The 22,823-nt window shown below is 33.2% G+C and overlaps 1 protein-coding gene across 1 annotated transcript in view; it reads right to left on the bottom strand.

Annotated features, from left to right (window-relative positions):
* LOC123010885 (nephrin-like) overlaps window positions 1-22,823 on the bottom strand; it is a 96,735-nt gene that overhangs the window by 14,820 nt on the left and 59,092 nt on the right. Inside the window, exons 5-6 of the mRNA XM_044408055.1 lie at window positions 12,594-12,875; window positions 1,071-1,163 (exon numbers count right to left, since the gene is read on the bottom strand). Coding sequence (XP_044263990.1) covers window positions 1,071-1,163; window positions 12,594-12,875 — 375 coding nt within the window. The remainder of the gene's footprint in view (window positions 1-1,070; window positions 1,164-12,593; window positions 12,876-22,823) is intronic.

Genomic DNA, 22,823 nt, shown 5'->3' with positions numbered 1-22,823 from the left:
TAAAAGGTAATTTGAACTAACAAATATTGTAGAAAGAATTAAATAAAATTATTAATTTATTTGGTTTATTTTTCTATTGTACTAGGTATATTTTAGACAGATTTTTACCGTCATAAATTTAAATGAAATTGTTTTTTTAGCACATCGATACAATGTATTATTAGTTATTTATTATACAAGACGATAAAGAAATTGTTTATCTACGAGTGAAAATGTTAAGTTTACGAGTTACGAAGTCACGAGTGGACTTTTTTCACGAGTAGATAAACAGTCTTTATCGTCGTGTATAATATTTAGTTTTATTTTGTACTCATCTAACAGAATTTCCTGAATATAAAACAGTAGATAAAAATTACTTTATTTCACTAGATGATAAAAGACTACTTTATCTACTGAAATTAGTAGATAAAAGCACTCCTTAACATGGAGTACAAAATAAACAAAATTTTAGTCAACATTTACAAAGTTCAATTTAATTTAGACAGATTCTACTGCAAACATCAATATAACCTACCTCAGGCATTAACTGAAATCCTCAGATGCATGCATATTTGCTTGAGTTAGATGCTCAAAACCAAACTATGTAGTTTTATTTAGTTTGAAATTTTCACTGTATTTATTACATTTGCATTTTGTAGATATTTTAATTGTGTTCAGTTTTTTAAATGTGATTTGTTTCATTTTAAAAGACTTGCCAATATTTTATGCTCTTTGAAGTCGAAGACATCATTTTTTCAAGCGGAAATAAGTATTTACGGCTTATTTATATTTTTCGTTATCCGTATTTTACACCTCCGTCGATGGAAGTTTAAATCTTCATTTTGAACGTCTCTACGTGGATTTACATTAAAAAATGTTTTGCGACATTTCTTGCTGTATATGTAGGTCGTTACATTTGTAGTCGAGCACTTCTCATTTATTATTGGAGGAATCAGACTCGAATTTAGTGCCAAACAACTATGCCACTTACAGAATGTAATAGACTTGCCTTGCTCACGTTTTCTTCTAAAGTCCGTCTAAATTGTCGCTCTATGTGCCGCTTTTCTCATGCAAATGAATTGACTACTCACCTGGAGAACCAGCGTTTGGTTGCTGACGATGACTCCGGCAGTGGCGTTGCTCAGGAGACGATTGCCGTCTCTCAGCCACCAGACTCTATGCACCTGCAATCAGTTTTCAAACTCAATTAAAACAAATCTCAGATACGGCTCGTCAGATATGCAAACGAGACGAGGGTTGTGCTACCGACGACGCTAATTTATACCACTTACAACAAATATACCATCTCAAACAAAAATTACCAACTTTGATCGTGAGGTATTGCCCAAGCGACTGGAAAGCCGGAGTTAATTAAGGCGGGAAAAATAAAGGACGGTTTAAATTGCTGGAAAATTAGACACTTCTATAATCTTTGTTTATAACGGATGATGCAGTGTTGTTTACTTGGTAATGGCAGTTTTGTCACTTTATTGGCGTGAAGCTCACTGACGTGGACATAGATTAATTTAATGGTGGGTAACACCGGAGCTGAGATGCGTTTAATTTTGTCTTTTAGGGTGGAAATCGGTCAACATAGCTGAAACAAGTTTCACATTTGACAATGTTGCTTTTGCAATCTAGAATCATTCCAGCTTTTTATTGGAGTTGAAATGGAGTACATTTTTATCATTTTCATGGGAATGCATTATCTAATATTAGCAGTGAATCAGCATTTCTTATTTCTTACTGTGAAGTTCAACATTTTGTAGCAGTTACAAAAATATGAGGTTGAAAGATAACTTTTAGTGTTTTATATGGAAATATATAGATTCACATATATTTATGGAAATTTTCAGACATTTCAAGTACATCAACAAAGTAAAAGATGTAAAAAAAAATTGTAGATATAAAAAGAACTTCTAAGTTATGCAATAGAAAAATTTCCTGATATGTTGTAGTAAAATAAATAATAAATTTAAGTAGATGCTGTTTTATACCATTAAATTTTATTTAAATTTGGATTAAAGTGAAGAGAAACATGATTTTGATATATGCTTAATTATTCATACAAGTTAAACAGATATCTAGGCAGATTATTACAAATTCATGAGTTACTTGATATCTTAATCAGAGTATTCAAGTTTATAACAACATTAATATAGTCACTTAATATTCCATTATTTTGACATTCAAAAATGTAATATGGTTTACGGTTTAAAACTGTTTTTATTTTTTGATTAATTCTTAACAAATTTTATTGTTTATTTAATAATGTTACAAAATATAAATGCATTTGTGTAGTCATAAAAGCTATGTTTAATTGTTTGTAATTTATTAGCCCAGAGTACAATTACAATTACAAGCACAGATTTATAGTTTATAAATGCTGTGTATCTATTTTTAAAAAATAAGTCAATATAACTTGAATTATTGTTGTGACAACGTTATAATTAGCGCTTAGAAAATGTTAGTTACAAATTTGATGTATTGTTCTCAATCACGCATATTAAATAAATTTTATTGATTACTCAGTTCAATTATTATAATCTGACTAATATAATGCAATCTAGGTATTAATTTAGGGAAGGATATTAACGACAAACATTTGGCAATATTATATGACATGTCAAAAAATCATGCAACATTTTAAAATGTAAAATTCAATTAATGTAATTTTAAGCCTTTCTAAATCAAAATATGACAGCGTACTCGCTGATTGAAACTAAATAGAACTACTGCTCTTTATTTAGTTTCGAGGTTTTTTAGTTATTTTGAACAATTGTTAATTAATTAAAACTTAATCAAGTGCGTTATTTGAAAAAAATATGTACAAAACCACAAAAAAAAAACGCAAAATATTCAATTAACGGATTTAATAGTGTTTGAAGCTTCATTTTCAAATTATGTTTTACTGAAAGGTTAAATGTATTTTGAAAATGTGTAAATTTAAAAGCCCTAAATTAAACGATCTGTTATTTTAGATTTCATGTCTTCAAATTGAGAGAAGCGTTGTGTAAAGTGCACATTTCATTGTCAGTGCATCGAAAGAGTATTTGTCGTCTCAACAAAAAATTTACGATTGGTCGAATTTATTACTTACTGCGGCTTCTATTTTCTCGCGACTATAATAATAACGATATCGTCGAAGCCGATGTTTATGATCCAGCAATATTTTTCCCTTGTTGTGAACGAATGAAATACGATACATTTTTGCATTATTAAATTTCTTATTGTTACTGCACCAAGAAAATAATAAGAAAATGGAGACATTTTCAAGTGAATTAAGTGATGCCAGGTACTTTCTCGCTAAATAAACCCACAAAACTGAAATAAATGCATAAATATTCCTCACGGTTGTTGATCTTCCTGTATTGTGCGGAAATAAAATAAATAGTTGTATCGTAGTCCCATTTGCAATATTAGCATTGGGGATTGGAGAGTTTCTTTGTAATGCAATAAGATAGTAACAATATGCAAGAGTGAAGAACGTGGGATTTGAAGAGACGAGGCTTCCAGTCTAAAATTGATTCCTTTGAGGCGGTTAGCCACACGCACGAGAGCCAATTTTCATTGGACTTTATCTTATCTGAGTTTAATCCTCCAACTTTCCAATTTAATCTTCCATCGTACACGAATCCGAATCTAAGGTGAATTTTATCGCGTTATTTACGGTGGTGGAATAAATCACCCGCGAGTTACATGCGGTGCAACTTCCCAACTCGCAAAACCCTTTCAATTATTATTACTATTTGTTTACCGAGACATCGTATCGTTATATGAGAGTTGGTAAATACGGTTTTAGCGCGCCTAAAACTCATTTTCTTCGTGACTTGAAAATTAATTTTGTAATTAACATATGTATGGAGACGCTTACTAACGAAATTTTCAGTCTACAAGCAATTATCTTTTATCGTGAGCTTGAGCAGGACAGGATCAAGCACCTATTGATATTTGTTCGGGGTTAGGAGCCGCGCCGTTGCAGTCTGCTGCATTTCTGTAATGAATCATTATTACGCGCGGGTTTTGTTGCCAATAGGGGTGGAAATGCCGCCCCACCGGTAATTTACGAAATATGTTGATGCGCTCTTGTTTTTGTTGCGCTAATCTATATTTGTGGTGCTTGCTCTCATTGGATTGGATTCCGACCAAGACTGATGGTGGGGGATACTTTTCAACGGAATTTTTGTTGGTAAATTTAAAACAGATTTATTCTAATTGGATACGTCACAAGCAAACTTATCCGATTCTTTGACTTGAGCTTTTCAAATAAAATTTTACATCCTTGCTGAATAAGACGTTTTTATCATAGTCTTCTTGTTTTTTTCAGCTTATATAGATTTTCTTTAAAAGTTTTACGAGGCTTTGTGTCCTCTTCTGAAAGCCGTAATTCCCTTAGGTGCGGATTCAGAGCACATGTTAATAGGGACTTTTTATCACCTTTTATGTTCTTGGTTCACCATCTTTTTTCTGACACTTTGTAAAGGTGACGAAACGGATTGCGTTTTTATTACCCTCAAACGAAACAAGAATCGCTAAATCACAACCCTCGGAAAAATATATCGTTACATAAAAGGTGAAATTGATAAATTACGGTAAAGGGTGCTGTAGTTTGTCAAGAGACTCATGTTTCTTTGAACTAAATTGTGTGTAAACCTGAGATGGGAAAAATTATTATCATTAGTAGCAAATGATGTTGGATAAAAAAAAACAAATAAAAGAAAACAGTGAAAAAACAAACAATTTTGTTTACTTAGTTTTTACGTACTTAGCTAACATCTCAATCAATGGATTTCATCTTAAAGAGTAATTATGTAGTTAACACCTAAACTTCTATTGATATAATTGTTTCAGTGGACTGTATATTGGTTTTTATTAAAAAACACTAACACTTATTTAATCCTACACATATTTTAATACTAACAACACATTAAAAAGAAAACGACATGGTAAAAACTAAACGAACGACCATGATGTCTGATTCATTCTGAAGAATTCTGGGAGTCGCGACCAACTGTCTGTTTAGGCAACCATATCAGCAACAACTTCTTATTTGTTAAATAATCTTGTTAAGACCAAATAAATTTAACTTTAAGCAAACTTAGCAACCATAAATTTGAAACTAATTAATAGTTTAAACGTCGCTTTGTTTGGCTTCTGGCTTCTACTAAGACTTGACTTTGAGTATTGTATTATTAGAGAGCAGTACCTAATTGTATGTTGTACATATTGTACAATTGTCTACAATTAGAGAGTTAAAATGCATTTTAAAAAATATTTATATACTTAAGACATTTAAAAAAATTATACAGTTTTATTTTATAAATATAATTGTTTTCCCGGCGCATCCACCATTTTTAATCAACATGAATTCCATTCTCAAATTATTATGTGTATTGAACAAAATATTTTATTAAAAATTTATTATTTAATTTATTGTTGTATTTTGTTTGTGACTCGGTAACAATTTAGCTTATCTTCATTCTTAACTCTGCTTTAGCTGCGCAATTTAAACCTGAATTCACACCGCTATTTAAGTAAATTCAAACAATTATTCAATTAAATTACAGATTAGCAGCAACGCTGCAACTGTTTATTTTAATTTTATGCAAATTAACTTTGGCTATCTTGGGGTAGACAATAGCAATGACGCCGCCGTTGACAGTGACATACTTTGTCGTCTGCATCAAAACCTAAATTGCCCCTCAGATAAATGCATATAATTTATTGGGCTTGCAACTTGTTTTGGTCAATCGTTGTTTGTACACCCCAAACCAGCATACGCCGCTATTACCTTTCACCTGTAATTCGAGCGGTTCTGTTAATGGAGCATCAAAGAGATCGTTTATGCATTATAAACAACCAGCGGTTACGACTGTCTGACGGTTTCAGTATAATGCAAAAAATGTTTAATGGAAACTTTGGGTCACTTCCGGAAATTCTGTACGTGAAATATTGACTTTTCATTCCTTTCCCGTTTCCACAAACATACAACGTAAATGGAAATAAATCGCGGCTACTAGTTGATATAGTAATATTTATTTTTCCGGTGCAAAGCAAATATTTTCCTGAATTTCACGCGACCGTTTTAGAACTACAACTGCTGGCAAAATGCAACTGAACATTTTGCTGGAAAGATTTATGTAAAAATAGTGGCCTCAAATGTCTAATGTTGTACTGTAGTGGATTTTGTTTAAAACACTGAATGGGTAAATTGCAGTTAAAAGTTTTAATGCTAAAAGCTGATAACTAAAAAAACTGGCGTAAAATAAACAAAATCAGTGGAAACATGGTGTATCAGTGTAATTTCATTCGCCGCGGTTTTGAACACCAAAATCACAATACAACATGATCATAAAACATAAATTTTGGCGTTTTGTTTATGTCAACAGAAGCAGCAAGATTTAAATTAAACTTGGTTTTGCTTTACAACCTTCAATCTTGCAACAAATGTAAAAATCAAATTCAGTTTTATATTAAAATTCCGGAAGTATTTTGGAGTTTGATAATTTACTGTTTTGGTTGAATTCTTAGTACTCTTTTGTGTAAATTTTAAACAGGTATAACAAGTTGGCTAAGGGTGCAATTATTTCCTAATTAAACTTTAATTAAAAATTAACAAGGATTTATTTTGATGTCTGTAATTATAATGCTTGTATTTATAAGATACTAGGGTGGAACCAAATAAACGTAGCTGTAAAAGAAAACAGTTTCATAAACTAGAACCGGATTATCCACGATAAGCCCTAAATCGTTAATTAAAGTTTTAAGATGAGCTAATTACGATTTTTACAAGTCGTAATCGGATTTACGTAATTGAATTTGTTTACAAACGCAAATGTTGGATTTAATAAGGGAGGGGTGCATAAAATTATTGACCATTAAAAGTAGTACTAAAACGTGTTAAAACCATTACAACTGAATACAGAAAGTCGCTGTTTGTCCATTGCAGTAATTAATTAATGTGCTCGGGTTAGTGAAATTACTCGAGCGTGGTTGCTTTCCAAAGGCTCGATTATTAATTATTCATCTGGGGAAAGATTCAATGTTTCTTATTCTGACTTCCAACAGTGGATTTCACTGATTAAAGTAAGTGGAATTTTTGAGACCCAAAATAATTTTAAGGCTGATCTTACTGTGACAACGGTAAACCACTAAGGGCATATTGGAAAATTCTCTGGATTAAAGGTGCAGATAGTATCTTCGAAGCAATCTTGTTACTGGAAGAGATTTGAACAAATCGCGTTTTTCGCCACTTCTTTTATTAAACACGTTCAAGGTTTTAAAGTGACAATTTTCCGCAGAAAGAGGTCGCACTCTTTTTACATTTTGAATCATCCATTTAAATATTGACTGGGTAAAATAAATTCAATTTTTTATAGCTTACAGTCCAACATAAAAATTAGTAAAAAGTTGCAAGAATTTTTATCTTGTTTAATGTCATTTGTGATATAAAAAAAAATTGAAACTTTATGTAATAGGACCGTTCTTTCATAATTTTGTTTTTGTTGTAAATTAAAATCATCAGTTATGCTACAGAAAAATATTGTAGCTTCAACGCCATTAATTTTAATGTTATCGTAAAATTTATTACAATTTTACATTGGTAGAATATTGTTTTATTGCGATCATTTGAAACAGGTCAAAACCACTATGAATTATTAATCGCTAATTACATAAATATTCTGCATGTATCTCCATTAACATGGTTTTCAAAAACATCTCTAGAAGTAACATGTCGCAACTGGAATTTTAACAATAGTTTAATCCAAAAGAAAAATTCATGGTGAATTGAACCGCAAGAGGAAGATTTGGTCGGATAGTAGCGATTTCATCGTTCTATATGCTGCTCAGGACTGTTCCGGGGGTGGGTTTTATGCTGATTCGTAGTGCCGAAGAGCTTTTTGTAGCCTTGCCCTATACAAATACCTGCGACAAAGTGCATTTTTATAAAGCCAAAGCAATTTAAGACTTTCACCTCTTCTAGAATAGCGTTTTCAGGTGTATCTCCACTCAATTAGGATCTTTTTTCAACGATAACACTCACAACTAATGGTGTTGCGCCAAACGATACGCTTATATGGGGAGACTGGTTAATTTTTGACCTTATAAAGGGTCCTTCAAGAAAAAACTGGGGTTGCGAAATAATAAAAGTAAACGTGGAGCAATAAGAGGAGACAAAGTAAGTAAGTTGGCACATTTTTAAATAATTTTTAATATTTCGTAAATCAAATAGAAAATTGGAGTGTCGCTTATAAGAAAGCAGACAGTCTTTCTATTTATTTGCCGGAACTGCAGAGAGAAATTAAATGAAGCAGTTAAGAGATTCTAGAAATGCGAGTAAGTGTAATAAATTATAAAGTTTTTGATTTTGTCTTTGATTTCAAAAAAAGTTAATTCCAGCTTGTATCGTTACAGCTTAAACTCTCGTAGGTAATTATAAAGTTTTTCTTTTTGCTATTTGTTTTCTTCGTGCAGTGAAAAGCAATAAAGTGTAATTTTATCTCGATAGCTCTAATAGAGAATAGAGGCAACGTGATATATCTGAACAATAACGAAAATCGCTTCAAGAATTCCTTCTCGTAGAATTTCTCGCCTTTTAAGAGCAATCGCTCAAGCTCGGTCTTTGTAATTAACCGAGGAAGCATGTAGCATGCAAATTAGAAGAAGGTAAGGACTGAATCGTAAAAATCATCCACGTTCGAGGCGGGTTCGATGATTTGCATGTGGCGGATGCGAGAGCTCCGCTGAATGTCAACAACGTCTGAAAGAAAAATTAAATGAAAGAAAACTGTCTCAAAGCTTCCAACATTTCTCGATCATAGGAAACCATATTGTACTATGAAAAATTGTGGTGGTTGGATCTTATGGAACCTGTCATCCGTCAATAAGATACTGAGACAAGAAACCGAGACAGCTCTCCGAGAGAATTAATAACCCTCCAAGGATTCGGGAAACAGAAGCACTGATTCTTTTGCAGATGACGCAAATGTCGCCCAAAATGTAAACATAAATTTCGGGTGGATTGAGCCGCAAAGCCATAATTAAAGTCGATCGTTTAAGGTTCGTTAGTTGAAAATTAATCACGATTTTAAACTGACTGGCAAGAAATTGGGGAGAAAGTTAAACATTACATAGTAGTGAAATTAAAGAGCTGTTTGCGTAATATGAGCAAGGAATTGTGTCTGAATATTTATTTCTGTTTGATTTTGGGGAGGAGTAATTAAACGTATTTAGGTATCAAGTCAAGGAGTGATGGACCGGCAATCAAAAGGGGCGCGAACCCTCCGACAAGATACAAAATTAGGATTCGGTTTGATTAGTTGATTTAGCGTTTTCATTCACTAATAATATTGCGGCTGTATTCAAATGGCTATGATATATAACCCCATTCCAGCTTATAGATCGATTTTCGGAGGAGTAGAGTTGTAGTATGTTATTCATTGTTTCTCCACATATTCAGTCACCACATCGAATCATATAACATTAAATTAAATGTGTAGATGTTCATTAGCAAAATTCTGCAGTACTCGTACAATAAACATAATTTTCGAAATGTGTGTTTATGCAATGTGGGAATGTTTCCGGATATTTGATGTGATACCCTCATTGTAGTTATTAATATAAAATTAATTAATGTGTGCTTTAAACAAATAAAAATACAGTAACCATAATTTTTAATTAAAGGGTAGGTTTTCTTATTTTTTTTTCCTGAGGACGACACTACAAGTATATTTTTATAAAAATAAGCTTTAAATTTTTTAAATAAAACCTTAGGTAACTACTTTTATTGAGCGTTTTAACCCGTAAACACGTTGCAGGCTATAAAATCTCGGGTTGGCTATAAAACTTAATATTATCTATTGATCTTTACAAAGAAATTAGGCTTATCGTTTCCATTGTTGTATTGGAGGTGGTGACATTGTAGCACTCTCAAATTCCAGATAGCAGCAACAAAGGTAAATCAATACTCAATCCGTTTCATTGAAAGACAAGTGTGACAAATTTCAAAATACCTCAGAATATCGCTGTTGCGTTTCATCTATTTTCGACTTAATGAAAAGTCTCAATCACATCTGTCCTTTGGGAGATATTCGAGCAAACACACAAACATTGGAATGCCACGTGGAAGTGATATAGCCATAATTGCACATCGGCTCTCTTGAAGTTTAAACGAGAGGACACCTCTAATGAGATTTGTGAGCTTATGCAACCATTAGTGATGTGATTAAGGTGGGAACGATCACATTATTTGATCGAGAGGATTACACATATGGCTCTGATTCGATTTTGAAACAGATTTCGGACATTAATGTGGCTGTTCGTTTATAAAATTGGCCGTTTCTGTCGCTATAATTGTACAACAAAACTGGGGTAGAAACAAAATTATTGGCATTATTGGCCTGAATATATCTGCTGCTAAATTGAAGTAATGAATACAGGCATCGACAAACTCCAAATTGCCAATCACAAGTTTAAAACTTTCTCTATGCTACGATTTTTTAAGTCGGATAAAGCGATACTTGATAATTGGCTGCCGAAAAACTCCGGTGTTTTTTTATTTTATTAATTATTTGCGCTATCATTTATACTTTAATAAAATTAATTGCTTTTCTAATTATCGGTTTTGTATTTGATTTCGTTTTGTTTTCTACTGTTTCCTGCTTCATTGCATATTCCACTTTTCATCAGGATAAAATAATACATTATTTATCTCCGCGACCCAATTTTCTTGTTTGTAAACCAAACTATTGCAATAAATCAAGCCGAACACCTGTATCACTAACAGCAAGATCCACGTATTAAAGTTGTCAAACTTTGCGAGAATCCAACTCGGTTTCAATTTGTTTCAGGTAAATGTGTACGTCATTCAGCTTGTCTACATACGTTAAGTTCTAACAATTTACATTCCCACTATGTGCTAGAAGGTTATCTTGTTTTCGACAACAAATTAACTTTAAAAATTTTAAAACGTGACAAAGTTAAATTGCAGAAAACACTATTTTTCTAGCATTTGAGTGCATCTCACATAAACACAATAATTAATGATAAAAGCAAATGCTATGAAGCCAGGCTACTTTGTGTTCTAAGCTTCTACCCAGCTTCGCAGGGTCTAAATCTCGCTTTTGTTGCACATTTGTATTGTATTTTAGAGCTGTCATAAGCAACAACAATATTGTATTTCCTTCGTTCGTCTGCATTAAATGCCCCCTGGAGAAAGCAAACAATTGTTTGCAAAATGTAGATCAAAAAATTACAATAAGAATTACAAATGATAACAATGACAGGGATAATGCCACTCGTATGTCATTTGATGTAAATTGACCAATAAATTTTAAGTATTTGTTGATTTTGGACCGATGGAAGGGAATTATGCCGACATTTTTCACTGGCGGTTTCAGCTCCAATTTGCATTAATTTATTGCAGTGTTGTCTGCGCTCGGTTTCTTGATAACTTTTGTTCCCTTATTCCGACGAAATGATTCCACCACTCATTTAAATAAATACAAATATTTTCATAATAACTTTTACCTATATCTCACCTGTTCATTATTGACCCATAATGACTTCCATTTGAGGTCAATTATGAAAGAATAATGCCCTAGGGCGTTACAGGTTGCCAGGATGCTTTACCAGGATATATTTATTTTAACATATCGTACTTATTTTTTTTTATTTCAAGGGAAATATAAAAGGTTGTATATACTTTGGGAATTATTGATGTCTATGGCCCGTGGGCGACTTCCAGGGGTCTCGGGCCGGAAACCCTCGTCCTTGCAAACATGTCGCTTTTGGAGGTCATAAACATTCAACAATGCCCTTAGTACATAAATAGCTATTAGGCTATACCTATGCATATAAGTACAAAAATAAATTACCGTTGATACTCATTCAAACTTCTGAAAAACTTAACACATTTCAAGTTTGACAAAAACAAATCTTAAGTATTTACGTCGATATGAGTCCTGATCTCTCAGCTCAGTATTATGAGGCATAAATTAACCACGAATGCGTTATATAAGAAATGTTTATGTAAAAGCTCATTTACAACAACTTCTTTTAATTATGCATAAATGGTAAATAATTCTGGAAAACTCTGTTTAATACTTTGAAAATTTGAAAAAGTTTTGGAATAATTTAATATTCCTTAAATTTTTGCCACGCACTTAAACACTTTTTATATGCGTATTTAAATGAATGAGAGTATCATTTCTGTACGAATTGGGAGCGAGCATTAACCAGTTACAACATACTCGTAAAACTCTTTACTTATTTAAGTTCACCGAAAATAGCAAAATTCGTCGCATATAACGTCGTAAAAGACACTTTCTTCTGAATAGCGGTCTGTGCTATATTTTCATCTAATATTTCTACAATATGCCGTTGTGTGCGCTCGAATGGAGTAAGGAAGTTGTTATTATGTCCCAGTGCAAACGGCGGAACTTACGGACGACACGACATATTTATGTCGTCTCAGTGGACCGGACAGCAAGCTTGTAATAGCAAAAACAGAACGCTAAATATCTACACAACCGCAACTGCACGAATTGATTCAAAGGGTGTGGCTCGAGCTTCTTCCAAAAACACCCTTGATACACAATGACCCTCCAACTTACCCAAGGGTTTGCCGTTAGATGACATTCGAAATACACGTCGGATCCCTCTTTGATCACGCTAGTATCCAGGCCGTGACCCAGCGTCAGGGTTACCTTCGGGGGGTAGTTGACGCGTAACATCCAAGTGCGCTGCTGCTCGCTGAAGGGGATCCGCTGGTTGGAGGCCTTGCAGGTGAGGATGAGGCCATGGTCGGCGGCGGTGGGTGTGAAGGAGAGGGTGCTGGTAGTGGTGTTCCCATCAGCGCTCACTGTCACCGTGCCCCCTTCTAGAGATACACCATCCTAGAACAGAAAAAAAACCTTTTACTGAAGCAATCAGAGCTTGTATGAAACAAAATGCTTTTAATTTTAATTGAAAATATTCTTTTTATAGAAGGTAAAAGCCGCCATTAAATTTCGTTGCGTGACCCTTTTTTTAATTAAGTTTCAAGTTTGACGCTTCCGAAATTTTCCACATATTAACGTTGTCATTGGTTTCATTTGTATTTAACAGTTATCGTACTTTAAACAAAGCACTAGTATATACAAAGTGAAGTTAATTGGACATTACAGTTTCAGAAATTGGATTGTGTGGAACCAGTAAAGTTTTACAAACTCGATTTGCATCTGTGTGTATGCGGTTGATATAAAACGATTCAGATGTGGACAAAGGGTAAACAAACACATTTTTTGTTTCAACACGTGGCAAGTAAATAAAATTTGACAAGTAGATTATTAGCTTAGTCTGTTACAGTGCAAAAAATTGTCAAAGAAAAGGGGTCGCTGTTATTATTATTTGAAACTTTGACACTGTTTTCAAATATGAGAAATTAGTTTGCAAAACCCTGCATTGTTTAAAGAGAAAGCAACGCAAAGTTTTGTAAAATAATTCATGCAGAATGAAATAAAGTCTTAACGTAAACAGTTTTACAAATCCAATTTTAACAAATAAATATATTGAGAAACATATACATATAGGTGCGTTTTACATTTATTTTGTGCATCAGTTGAAAAAAATACTACAAGTGATTAAAAACAATTTTAAAACATGCCTGAGAGGACTAAGTGTCCTTAAGTGTGGATGCCACTGTACAGTTTTGTTACTTCTTTTCTGATTCATATTTTTTTTTACCCTTCTAAAAATCTTTGAATGCCCTCTCCACAATTAATATCTGGATCCACTCTTGTGTGGTTTATACGTTTTTAATTTTGAGTAAAAACCTATTATCTTGGAACAGTTATTTTTTTTTATAATCGTTTTGTTTTTCAAATTTGTTTGTTCATCAGCAAATACGATTTATTATTTCATAGATGTTAATATATTCTATTGGCGAGAAATAAGGTCGACGTTTACTTCTACAGGTGTAAAAATATTGTATTTTGCTAAAAGAGAGGAAACCTGTGGTAATTGAATCTAATAGTTTGTGTGATGACTTTGGTGGTGGACAAGAGTGTTATCAATTCTGTGGCCATCAGAGAATGGGACATGGTTAATTAGCTATAGCGACGCTTATCACGAGAATGTACACCGGAACAGTGTGTAAGTGACAAAAGCCCTGGAGAGGAATTAGATCGTATATGCACAGCCAGGCTATTAGCAATGGTTTTAATTAAATATCTCCTTTAGAAAATTGAGCTAATTATAGCACCCATTAAAACACAATAGCGAACAATATCGAGATAATGGATCGATGGAGACAGTAAATATTATACTCAACTTACAGATTGTTCGATATTATTAGATGGTAATAGCCGCTAGCATCCTCAATTGCATTTTTCTAGCAATACTAGACTCGAATAAGCTAAAATCGATGTATGGCGTCTTGCCAATACCAGCATCACGTTTCTAGTTTTCCTAATTGAATTTAGGTGCAATAATACTGTCCTCGTGAAACTTTGTTGGACCGGCCAAAGTTCTTTAGCAGTGCGTTGCTGTTTCACTTATTTATCGAGTCGCAATCTTGCCGGAAACAGTCCGAAATTTGCAGGCATTTCCTCGATGCGTCGTCTTATTACTTTTTAAATTTCTAGCAATCCTTTGGAGAGGCAACCTGCATAATTCGGGGGATTTGAGTCCCGAATTTTATTCAAGATCCCTTCGGTGTGATACGAAACATGTAGCCATCAAAGACGCTCCTCGTCCGGTCTTTTGGACTCAATAACTCCGAGATATCAGTCCGCCACCACTTACTTAAATCACTTTTGAGATGTCGGCCATAAACTCTAATTCGGGAGCAGTGACCGGGAATTTTATCGTCTTGCATGGCACTTTTTATTGCGACAGCCATTGTTGAAAGTGGAACACAAATCGGAAATTTATCGGCCGGTATGATGGAGGACCTGCGACCGCCAAGCACGACCCTCCAACCCGCAGGTAAATCCTCCGACGCCTTTCTGCTGACAACAGATCAATTTAACGCTAGAATGCCTCCAAACGCGATTTCTTACAGAAATAGAAAGAAGAGTTTGACTGTGTTTATAAAGAACGTTCAATCCCAAACCGTTATCAAAAGAGACATCCGGTTTACCAACATTGAATTAATTTATAACAATGTCGATTTCTATAATCTGTAATAACTAATTATCAAATAATAATCATAATCTGGTAAAACGTAATATTACACATCTAAAATTCGCAATTACCTACTAAATATAGGCGTTGATGTAATACCACTGGGAGAGCAATAACTATGTTACCATAAATCTTGTATCACTGATCATTATTCGGCTTTCAATGAAAACTTTAAAAGTCGAATAAAATACATAATATGGAGAAATCTAACTTTGTAAATTCTCTATCTCGAAAAGCTGTATTGGATCATACATTGAATTTTATTTCAACTTTATTCTAGGAGATATATCTGAAAACTCATACAGGGTTTTCAAAATTGGATTTTTATTATAACTTTCTTATTTGTTAAGTAATAGCGGCTGGTAGTCTGACGACAAGGAAGCGTGTGACTAGAAAAAAAATCGCATGTTGTTTAATTAATTGTTTAATGATTGTTTTATTAATACTAGGTAATTTGCCCCTAAGTTTTGTTGGAGCAATATTTACACGATTTTTAATCAAATTGAAGTAAACGTATGATAATATTTTGAATACAACTTAAAGATGGGAAATTTGGTCATCTTTCCGAGTGGTATAGTTGTCAAAAATTCTTATCGAGTCTTATAATTGCATAAAAGTGTCAAACAAAGAAGTTGAAGTGAAACCATCAATCACGTTCTCGACTTCGTGCCTGAAAATTTCATCCAAATTTCAAATAAAAGTCACGCAATTTGGCTCATTCCACTTGAGAATAGTATCCTGATTAATGTTCAATAGAAAAGGAATTTTCGGGATTTAAACCGGGATCGGATCTCTAGAAAAACCAAGCCAACATCGTCAGACATTTAGTAGTTTATTATGGTCTTAAATTAAGCGAACCCGGGCCTAGTTGGAAGAGTTTCGTTAAGACAAGCCACTTAAGATTCTGTGTCCGAGGAAAAATGGTGTCTCTGGGCGACAGTTGAACTATAAAGCGTCGGCATTAAGAGCCGCGTGTCGAGGGAAAGTCGGGTTAATGCTGCGGTTCAAAATGAGGAAACTCTCTTATAGGCTCGAATAATTTAAGACGAGAAAAAAGGGCTGTTGACGTGGTCACAGGTGTTGGACTTTCGTTACGAGTGATGCGTTCGAGCTTGCCCAAAGCTCACCCTCATCACACCGACGCCGACGAGAAGTGATAGAATGAAATACAACAGAAGAAACGGAAAGCAGACATATTTGTTTTAATTAGTGCAGGTGTAAGGCAGACGAGCACGACGTGACACAAATAATTGAATTAGAAAGAGAAAACTTTGAAATTACTTCAACTGAAGTTAGACGTTGATAACAATCGTTTTTGTAACAATTTGTCACCACTCTACTGTAGCCTAGTCTACTTCTAAACAACTCAACGAATAAATAGAACGGCCCTGCAACCACAGTAAACTACAACGGATTAGCTTTATTCGGGAACAGTAAAAAAAGACCCTTCGCCACCTTTCTGCCAGCACTCTCGGCTAATAGTGGAATAAATATCTCAAACGAACCCAAAAATTTAGATTAAAGAGCTCGTTAAATACACTTTTAACAGACAGAGAAAAGTTATCCAATATATTGTAATTGGTTGTTTATTCAGTGCAAGGGCAATTTAGTTTAGTTAGTTGCCATTAAAGCTTGACTGGAATAAAAGTTTCCGGATTTTTTTACTGCTTTTATATTTTTCTCGTTACACAAAATGTACAACAATTTAAAATTAATATAAAAAATAAGAAAATTGCTTACGGTTCTCTTTCTCCGTTTTTCGTACGTTTCTTCTTATTTTTCTGGCCCTACTCTGCGCAACAATTTGGTTATTTTTACATCTTTTTAATTTTAGTAATCCTCTATTTTTAGATTTAACTTTTGTTATTAAAGCAAGTTATTATTTTATATAATGATACGCAAGATTTATTAAATAATTTTTACTTTTATTTATTTATTAATGGTGCTGTTTTATCAAAGCTTTTATGTTACATAATTATTAATTATAATTAATGTTTGCATGAAGCTAAATCTAGTTAGAGAGAGTTATAGAAGAGCCTGAAATTTGAATCAAATTCCTTGTGCATTAACCTAAACGGTATTTTAAACGCCACGTCCTTTCCCGTTTTCCGCTGGTTGAACAAAAACTAACCCCATAAATCTCAAGTTTAAGCTAAACAAATAAATATTAAGTTACAAGGGTAGGTAGTTTACATGTACGACTTGCTGTAGTTTTTCTAAGCAAGATTTTTCGTCATCTGAACTCTGTGAATGAAGGTAGAAAATCACATCGTTTTAAAATTAACGCTTTGCTAAACTCACTTTTGCAGAAACAAGATTATCTGCCTCTACCTTATACTTTTTACGTTTTAATCTGCCCCCACTACAAAAAGCGTATTGCATCTGTGCTTGACAGAAAAGCATGTGTCGGGTCGCCGAAATAAAGAAAAGAAAACATTTAATACGACACCGGAAAAATCCGTAAAAGTTTATGACGCGACGTCATTTTTCTTCCTGTTCCAGTTGGCGTTCGAAGTGTTTGTCTACCAAAATCGCGTTATGTCGGGCGGTCCCTCCGGAATCACCGGAAATTTTCGACATATTCCATTAACATTCGCCACAAAATCATTTCTGACCCACATTCGAACAAAGTCACTTTCGAGAAGTTTAATTTTAATGCTTCAGTTAATTGGCCCAAAGGCCCACAAATTTATAATTCCATGCCGGTCCAGCCTTCAACTGCGGGACAATAAAACACCGGGTATCAAATAAAACAAATGGTTCTGTCGTGACATCAAATGTGAGGTGAAGTGTCCCGTTTTAATTGGCCTCGCTTCAGCTAAATACTTTCGTTCTTCGTTTAATCGCGTTTCGCCGCACGGCCAAAAACAATAACGTTATAATTTTACTCGCAAATTGGTTTAAATGTCCAATTCCGATCCTGTCGAGCGCACGAAACACTCGACAAAGATGCTATTAATTTTCCCAAAGGTCAATCATTGTCTCACACCTTTTCTATTAATTAACAAACATTAATTCAATTTATATCCGCGGCTTTCATACAAATTAAGCTGCAACAACAGCAGCGATGTTTGTTTTATTTATCTCCGTTTTGCATTTTAGTGCTTTAATTAATTGTTAGCTATTGTAAAGAAAACCGCAAACCACTCTTTCCGTGACAGTATAATTACGTCTACGTCAAGATGGAATTCCTGTGGAAAAAGGGGCAAAGTTTTTAATTTTACCCTTAATTTTATTAATATAGAACAAAACTAAGTTTACTTTTGTACACAACATGCAGGTACAAAAAAGGTAGGTAATTTCATTATCGGGATAAAGTGCCATAGAAATGTGCTTTTTCTGTTTCGCTGCACTCTTGAGCTTTGTTAATTATCTTTTTCTTTAGGCCTTTCTCGATTCCTTTTTCTACTTTTTTAGCTGACTCGCATGCTGAAACGCTTTTGTATTGATTTTAATTCAGCAATTACTTTTTTTTACATGAATCATGTGGAGAGCTAAAAAAGTAAGTATAAAAAAACGGAATCAAACGTAATTATATATTTAAATGTAGCAGTAGAAAGACCACACTGGTGTAGCAAAATTCCAACAAGCTTCTGACTCTCATACACTCGTAGGTACGCTTAATTTTTTAATTACTTTTTCATTAATAGCGTACAAGTAATAAATTTTATATAGCATGGTTGATGACGGCTTTTGTATATTTTTAAGTTGTTTGGTACTGAAATGAGAAGAATTTCAATAACACTCATGTAGGTTTAGAATTTCATAAATTTTAAATTGCATATCTCAAATCTAATCAATCATGCAATATTTCTGAATACAATAAAATTATCGGAGCACTATTCAGATTATTACTACAATATAAATTTAAACGTCAAATGGTTTATTTCAAAAAATGATTTATATTTGTTCAATCCCATCAAATGATGAATTATTTGGTTCACAAAATGAAACTGCGATTTCTAGTTTTACGCGTACTTATATTCGACATCAAAGGCCTACGATTTGCGTATTATACTGATAATAATCATCAAGCTTTGGCAGCACTTTTCAATTTGACCATAAATTTTTTATTGTTGTATTCAATGCGATCACGTTTTACCGTTTTTTGAATCGTTTTTAAAAATTTGTTCGTGTCATGTGACATGTAATATTTCTGCTAAAGCCGCATTGCAAGTACAATATATTGCGAAGAAAGATCGCTAAATGTGTCATAATTCTCTGTACTGGTATCAATATGACGGCACTCTGGTCTTAGCTTTGATTTATTTGAAGAAATAATGTCTCTCCGTTTTGGAATGTGAATAGCGATCTTGTCTACACACGATGAGAATCTTAATTGCAAAAGTGGCGTGCTCTTCAAAGAGCAGCCATGTTATAAGTGAATATGTAAAAATTCAAGAGGGTTTTTTCGCGATCGATAACACTTCAATGGTTTCCACGAGGCACGGATGACAAAATGTACCATATATTTAATTTAAATACAAACTGCGAATGTATAAATAATGAATTGTCTGGTTTTCAATTTGACCTCATTAATAAAACGTAAATAATTGAAATTTGAATACAAAAATATGCAATAAATTTATCAAGCAAATTTTCAAACGAATTTTTAATTCACAGGTGGCTTGTTTCTGACAAACAAAAATTTGATCCAGTTACTCACCAAACGGTTTTGTTATCTTTTATCCAAAATGACAAAAAGTTTAACTCATTAACTATTTATTATAGTCATATACAATTTAGATAGTGACATTTACAACATCTAAATTAAACTTAAATTTAAAATGTGGTCTTTAATCAACTAATTTAAAGATTTAACTTCATTAAAAACAAATAATTTGTTGTGCAGATCACAAGCTTTTAGTACAAAATATTAACTTATAGAAGATAGTTTTCTTACACACTTTTCTGTGATAATTGTATAAAAACTACATAGAAATTGAATAAGCCACACTTTATTAATGCTTGTTTTTTGTTTTCTCTGATATTTTCCTGCCCAAATATTCCTTTTGACAGTTTGAAAAATTATATTTTTTTTCTTTCTTTTAGTCTTAGTGGCCCCATATTTTCAGAAGAGTTCAGTAAATAAATTTTGTTTTATGTGAAAGCAGAAATAGAAATTTATAAAGTTTGACACACATTTAGTTCACATCAAAAGAGATTTTAAATTTTAACGGCAAAAATGCTAATATTAAAGCAACTTTTTATAAAGTAGTGTCAATTTAGTTATTAATTTGTTTGCTTTGGTTAGATATCTGTTCAATTCTGGGAGCAATTTTAAAATTAATTAAATCAATTTGTAAAATGCAATTTACACAAAAAATTTTGATTGTTATAATTAGTCGTGAAACATATTTTAGGTAAAAAAAAATCGTAAACATTATTTCATAATAGTATTTAATGTGTTTTGCTGTTAGAATCATTGTTTCAAGACTAGACGTGTCGCGAATCAAGTTGCGTTACTCGATCCTTCATTGAATTAAAAGAGACATCTTTTACACCATTTGCAAATAAAACAAGTTGAAGCGAGTTTATTCTTGCTTCTTTCAACGCCAATTGACTTTTTCCAAGAAAAAACTGCTTAATTTGCACCAGAATTTGTTTCAACCCATTTTAAATGCGGGTATTACTGAAACAAACTTGCTCAGGTTCATCTTTTTGGCATCAAAATTCGCAAATGCAATTTCGTTTAATTTTATTTCACGCTCATAAAACTTCTATTCGAATCAATGAAAACTCGCTCAGATTAAAAAATCAATTTGGGTTATTGTTCAATTTAAAGAATAAAAGCATTTTTGGTGCTACAGGCCTCGGGGATGGCGCTCTTGACGCGACAAAGCAAACAAAAGAAATAATTTCATATGCGACCTCTCTCTTCTGTTTCTCGTTCCCTAAGCACTCTCGTGCATATTAAGAAAATGTGTGTACGTTCAAAGAACATGAACAAGTCAGGTGTTTTAAAAAGAAAAATAACTTTGTTTCCCGTGTGAAATCTTCAAGCGATATGAAGCCAATTACTGGCAAGATGAAAATATTTTTTCTCGAGTTGATAACGGAAAAATTACATTTATTACATTACATTTATTGTCTTAAAATAAAATAAAAAGCTCATACAGGCTTACAATTATATCTTCTTCATTGTGATAAAAAGATGAAAGTGATAAAACATCTTGTTGGGATGTGTCTCTGAAGTGGTTGCGGCTGTTATTCTTTGCACATTTCCGCCGTTATTTGATACAAAAACGGCCCAATTCCCCAAACGGTTCACTTTTTGGCCCAAGTGCGCGCCCAACTTTAATTAAAGTAAAACTTCTAATTGAACTCGGGGTCATTTTATAAATAATTAGAGTCCCCGAGGCCGCGTTATTGGAAAACAGTTAGTCAATTTACAATGATCAATTGCGTTTAACAGTCAGAGTAAAAATATATGCCTCCCGTGGGCTGAAAGGGGAACGTAAGTATATGCAAAGTGAACCATAAAAGCAAACAGAATTTTTCAACGAGAGTAATCCAACAAGAAGAAAAGTGTGGGAGAGAAGACCGATACCCTATAAAAATATAAACGCCCCTAGATAATCTCTCCACAATCAATCTCAGTCGGAAAATCCGGACCATGTCGACACGCAAACAACCGGCTAAACTCAAAATTAGCCGCGCAAAATTGAATTAAATCAGCCGCAAAAAACGCCAAAAAAGTTCGCTTGCCTGCACCGGGCTAATAAAGAAGCAGCGTGAGTTAATTTTTGGTTTGATGCTAATGGCTCCACAATACAGATGAATTATGATGATGAGCTGAACAGATTCGGTTTAGGAAAACATGTTTAATGCATGTTTTGGGATATTATGAAAATAAATATACACTCGGAGGAATTTATTACGGTGTAACTGTGCCGTATTGCAAGCTCACTCAACTATATATCGAATATAAAAACGAACACTATGATTACAGTCCGTCACAAAATTACAAAGAAACTTCTCAAAATAATACTTCGTAAATTGTAACACACGTCTGTCTATTTTAATATCTTCTTTAAGAAAGAAGGATGTTTTCTAGAAGAGGGGACCCGATATACATTTTCTCATAATACACGAACAATTTGTTTTGGGATATTTCCAATGGACCATAAAAAATTTAAGGGTTTATGCTTTCATAAGAGTTGTAAACTGTTTCTTTGGCACACAATTTTTCAGTGAATTTGCTTTAGTTTTTGTCTTATCATTAGTAACAAACAAAAAAAATACTGTAGAAAAAGTTGGTTTGATGGTAGAACATATAATTACATCTAATTCAAAACTTATTAATTAATTTTCTTAGCATTTTTAATGAGTTGCTCACTGTGTTATATTTGCCAATTAATAACAAGTATCAACTTGTGCTGTATTTTAATCGATATTGACTTTTGCTTGCGGTTACGTTTAATTTTGTATGAGTATAAGTCAAATTTACGTCAACAAAACGCTTAACCATAAAAATTGCTAACATCTGAGAAATTTTTGCACTTTTTAAGACAAAAACATGACTTCAATTTTTTGCTAATAAAAAAAACTAGTTTTTATAATAATTATTTATTTCAGCAAGGCCTCTTAAAAACAAGAGTTTGTAGAATCTAAAAGTTTGTCCAATAGTACAGTTACAAATTGAATCCATAAAGTAAATATGTGAAGGTCGTGTTGAT

Source organism: Tribolium madens, unplaced genomic scaffold, assembly GCF_015345945.1.
Source record: "Tribolium madens isolate multiple individuals breed KSU strain unplaced genomic scaffold, Tmad_KSU_1.1 Scaffold_91;HRSCAF=231;Tcas5.2_LG7, whole genome shotgun sequence".
In the NCBI taxonomy this organism is placed as follows: domain Eukaryota; kingdom Metazoa; phylum Arthropoda; class Insecta; order Coleoptera; family Tenebrionidae; genus Tribolium; species Tribolium madens.
This window is presented reverse-complemented; position numbering and strand designations above follow the sequence as displayed.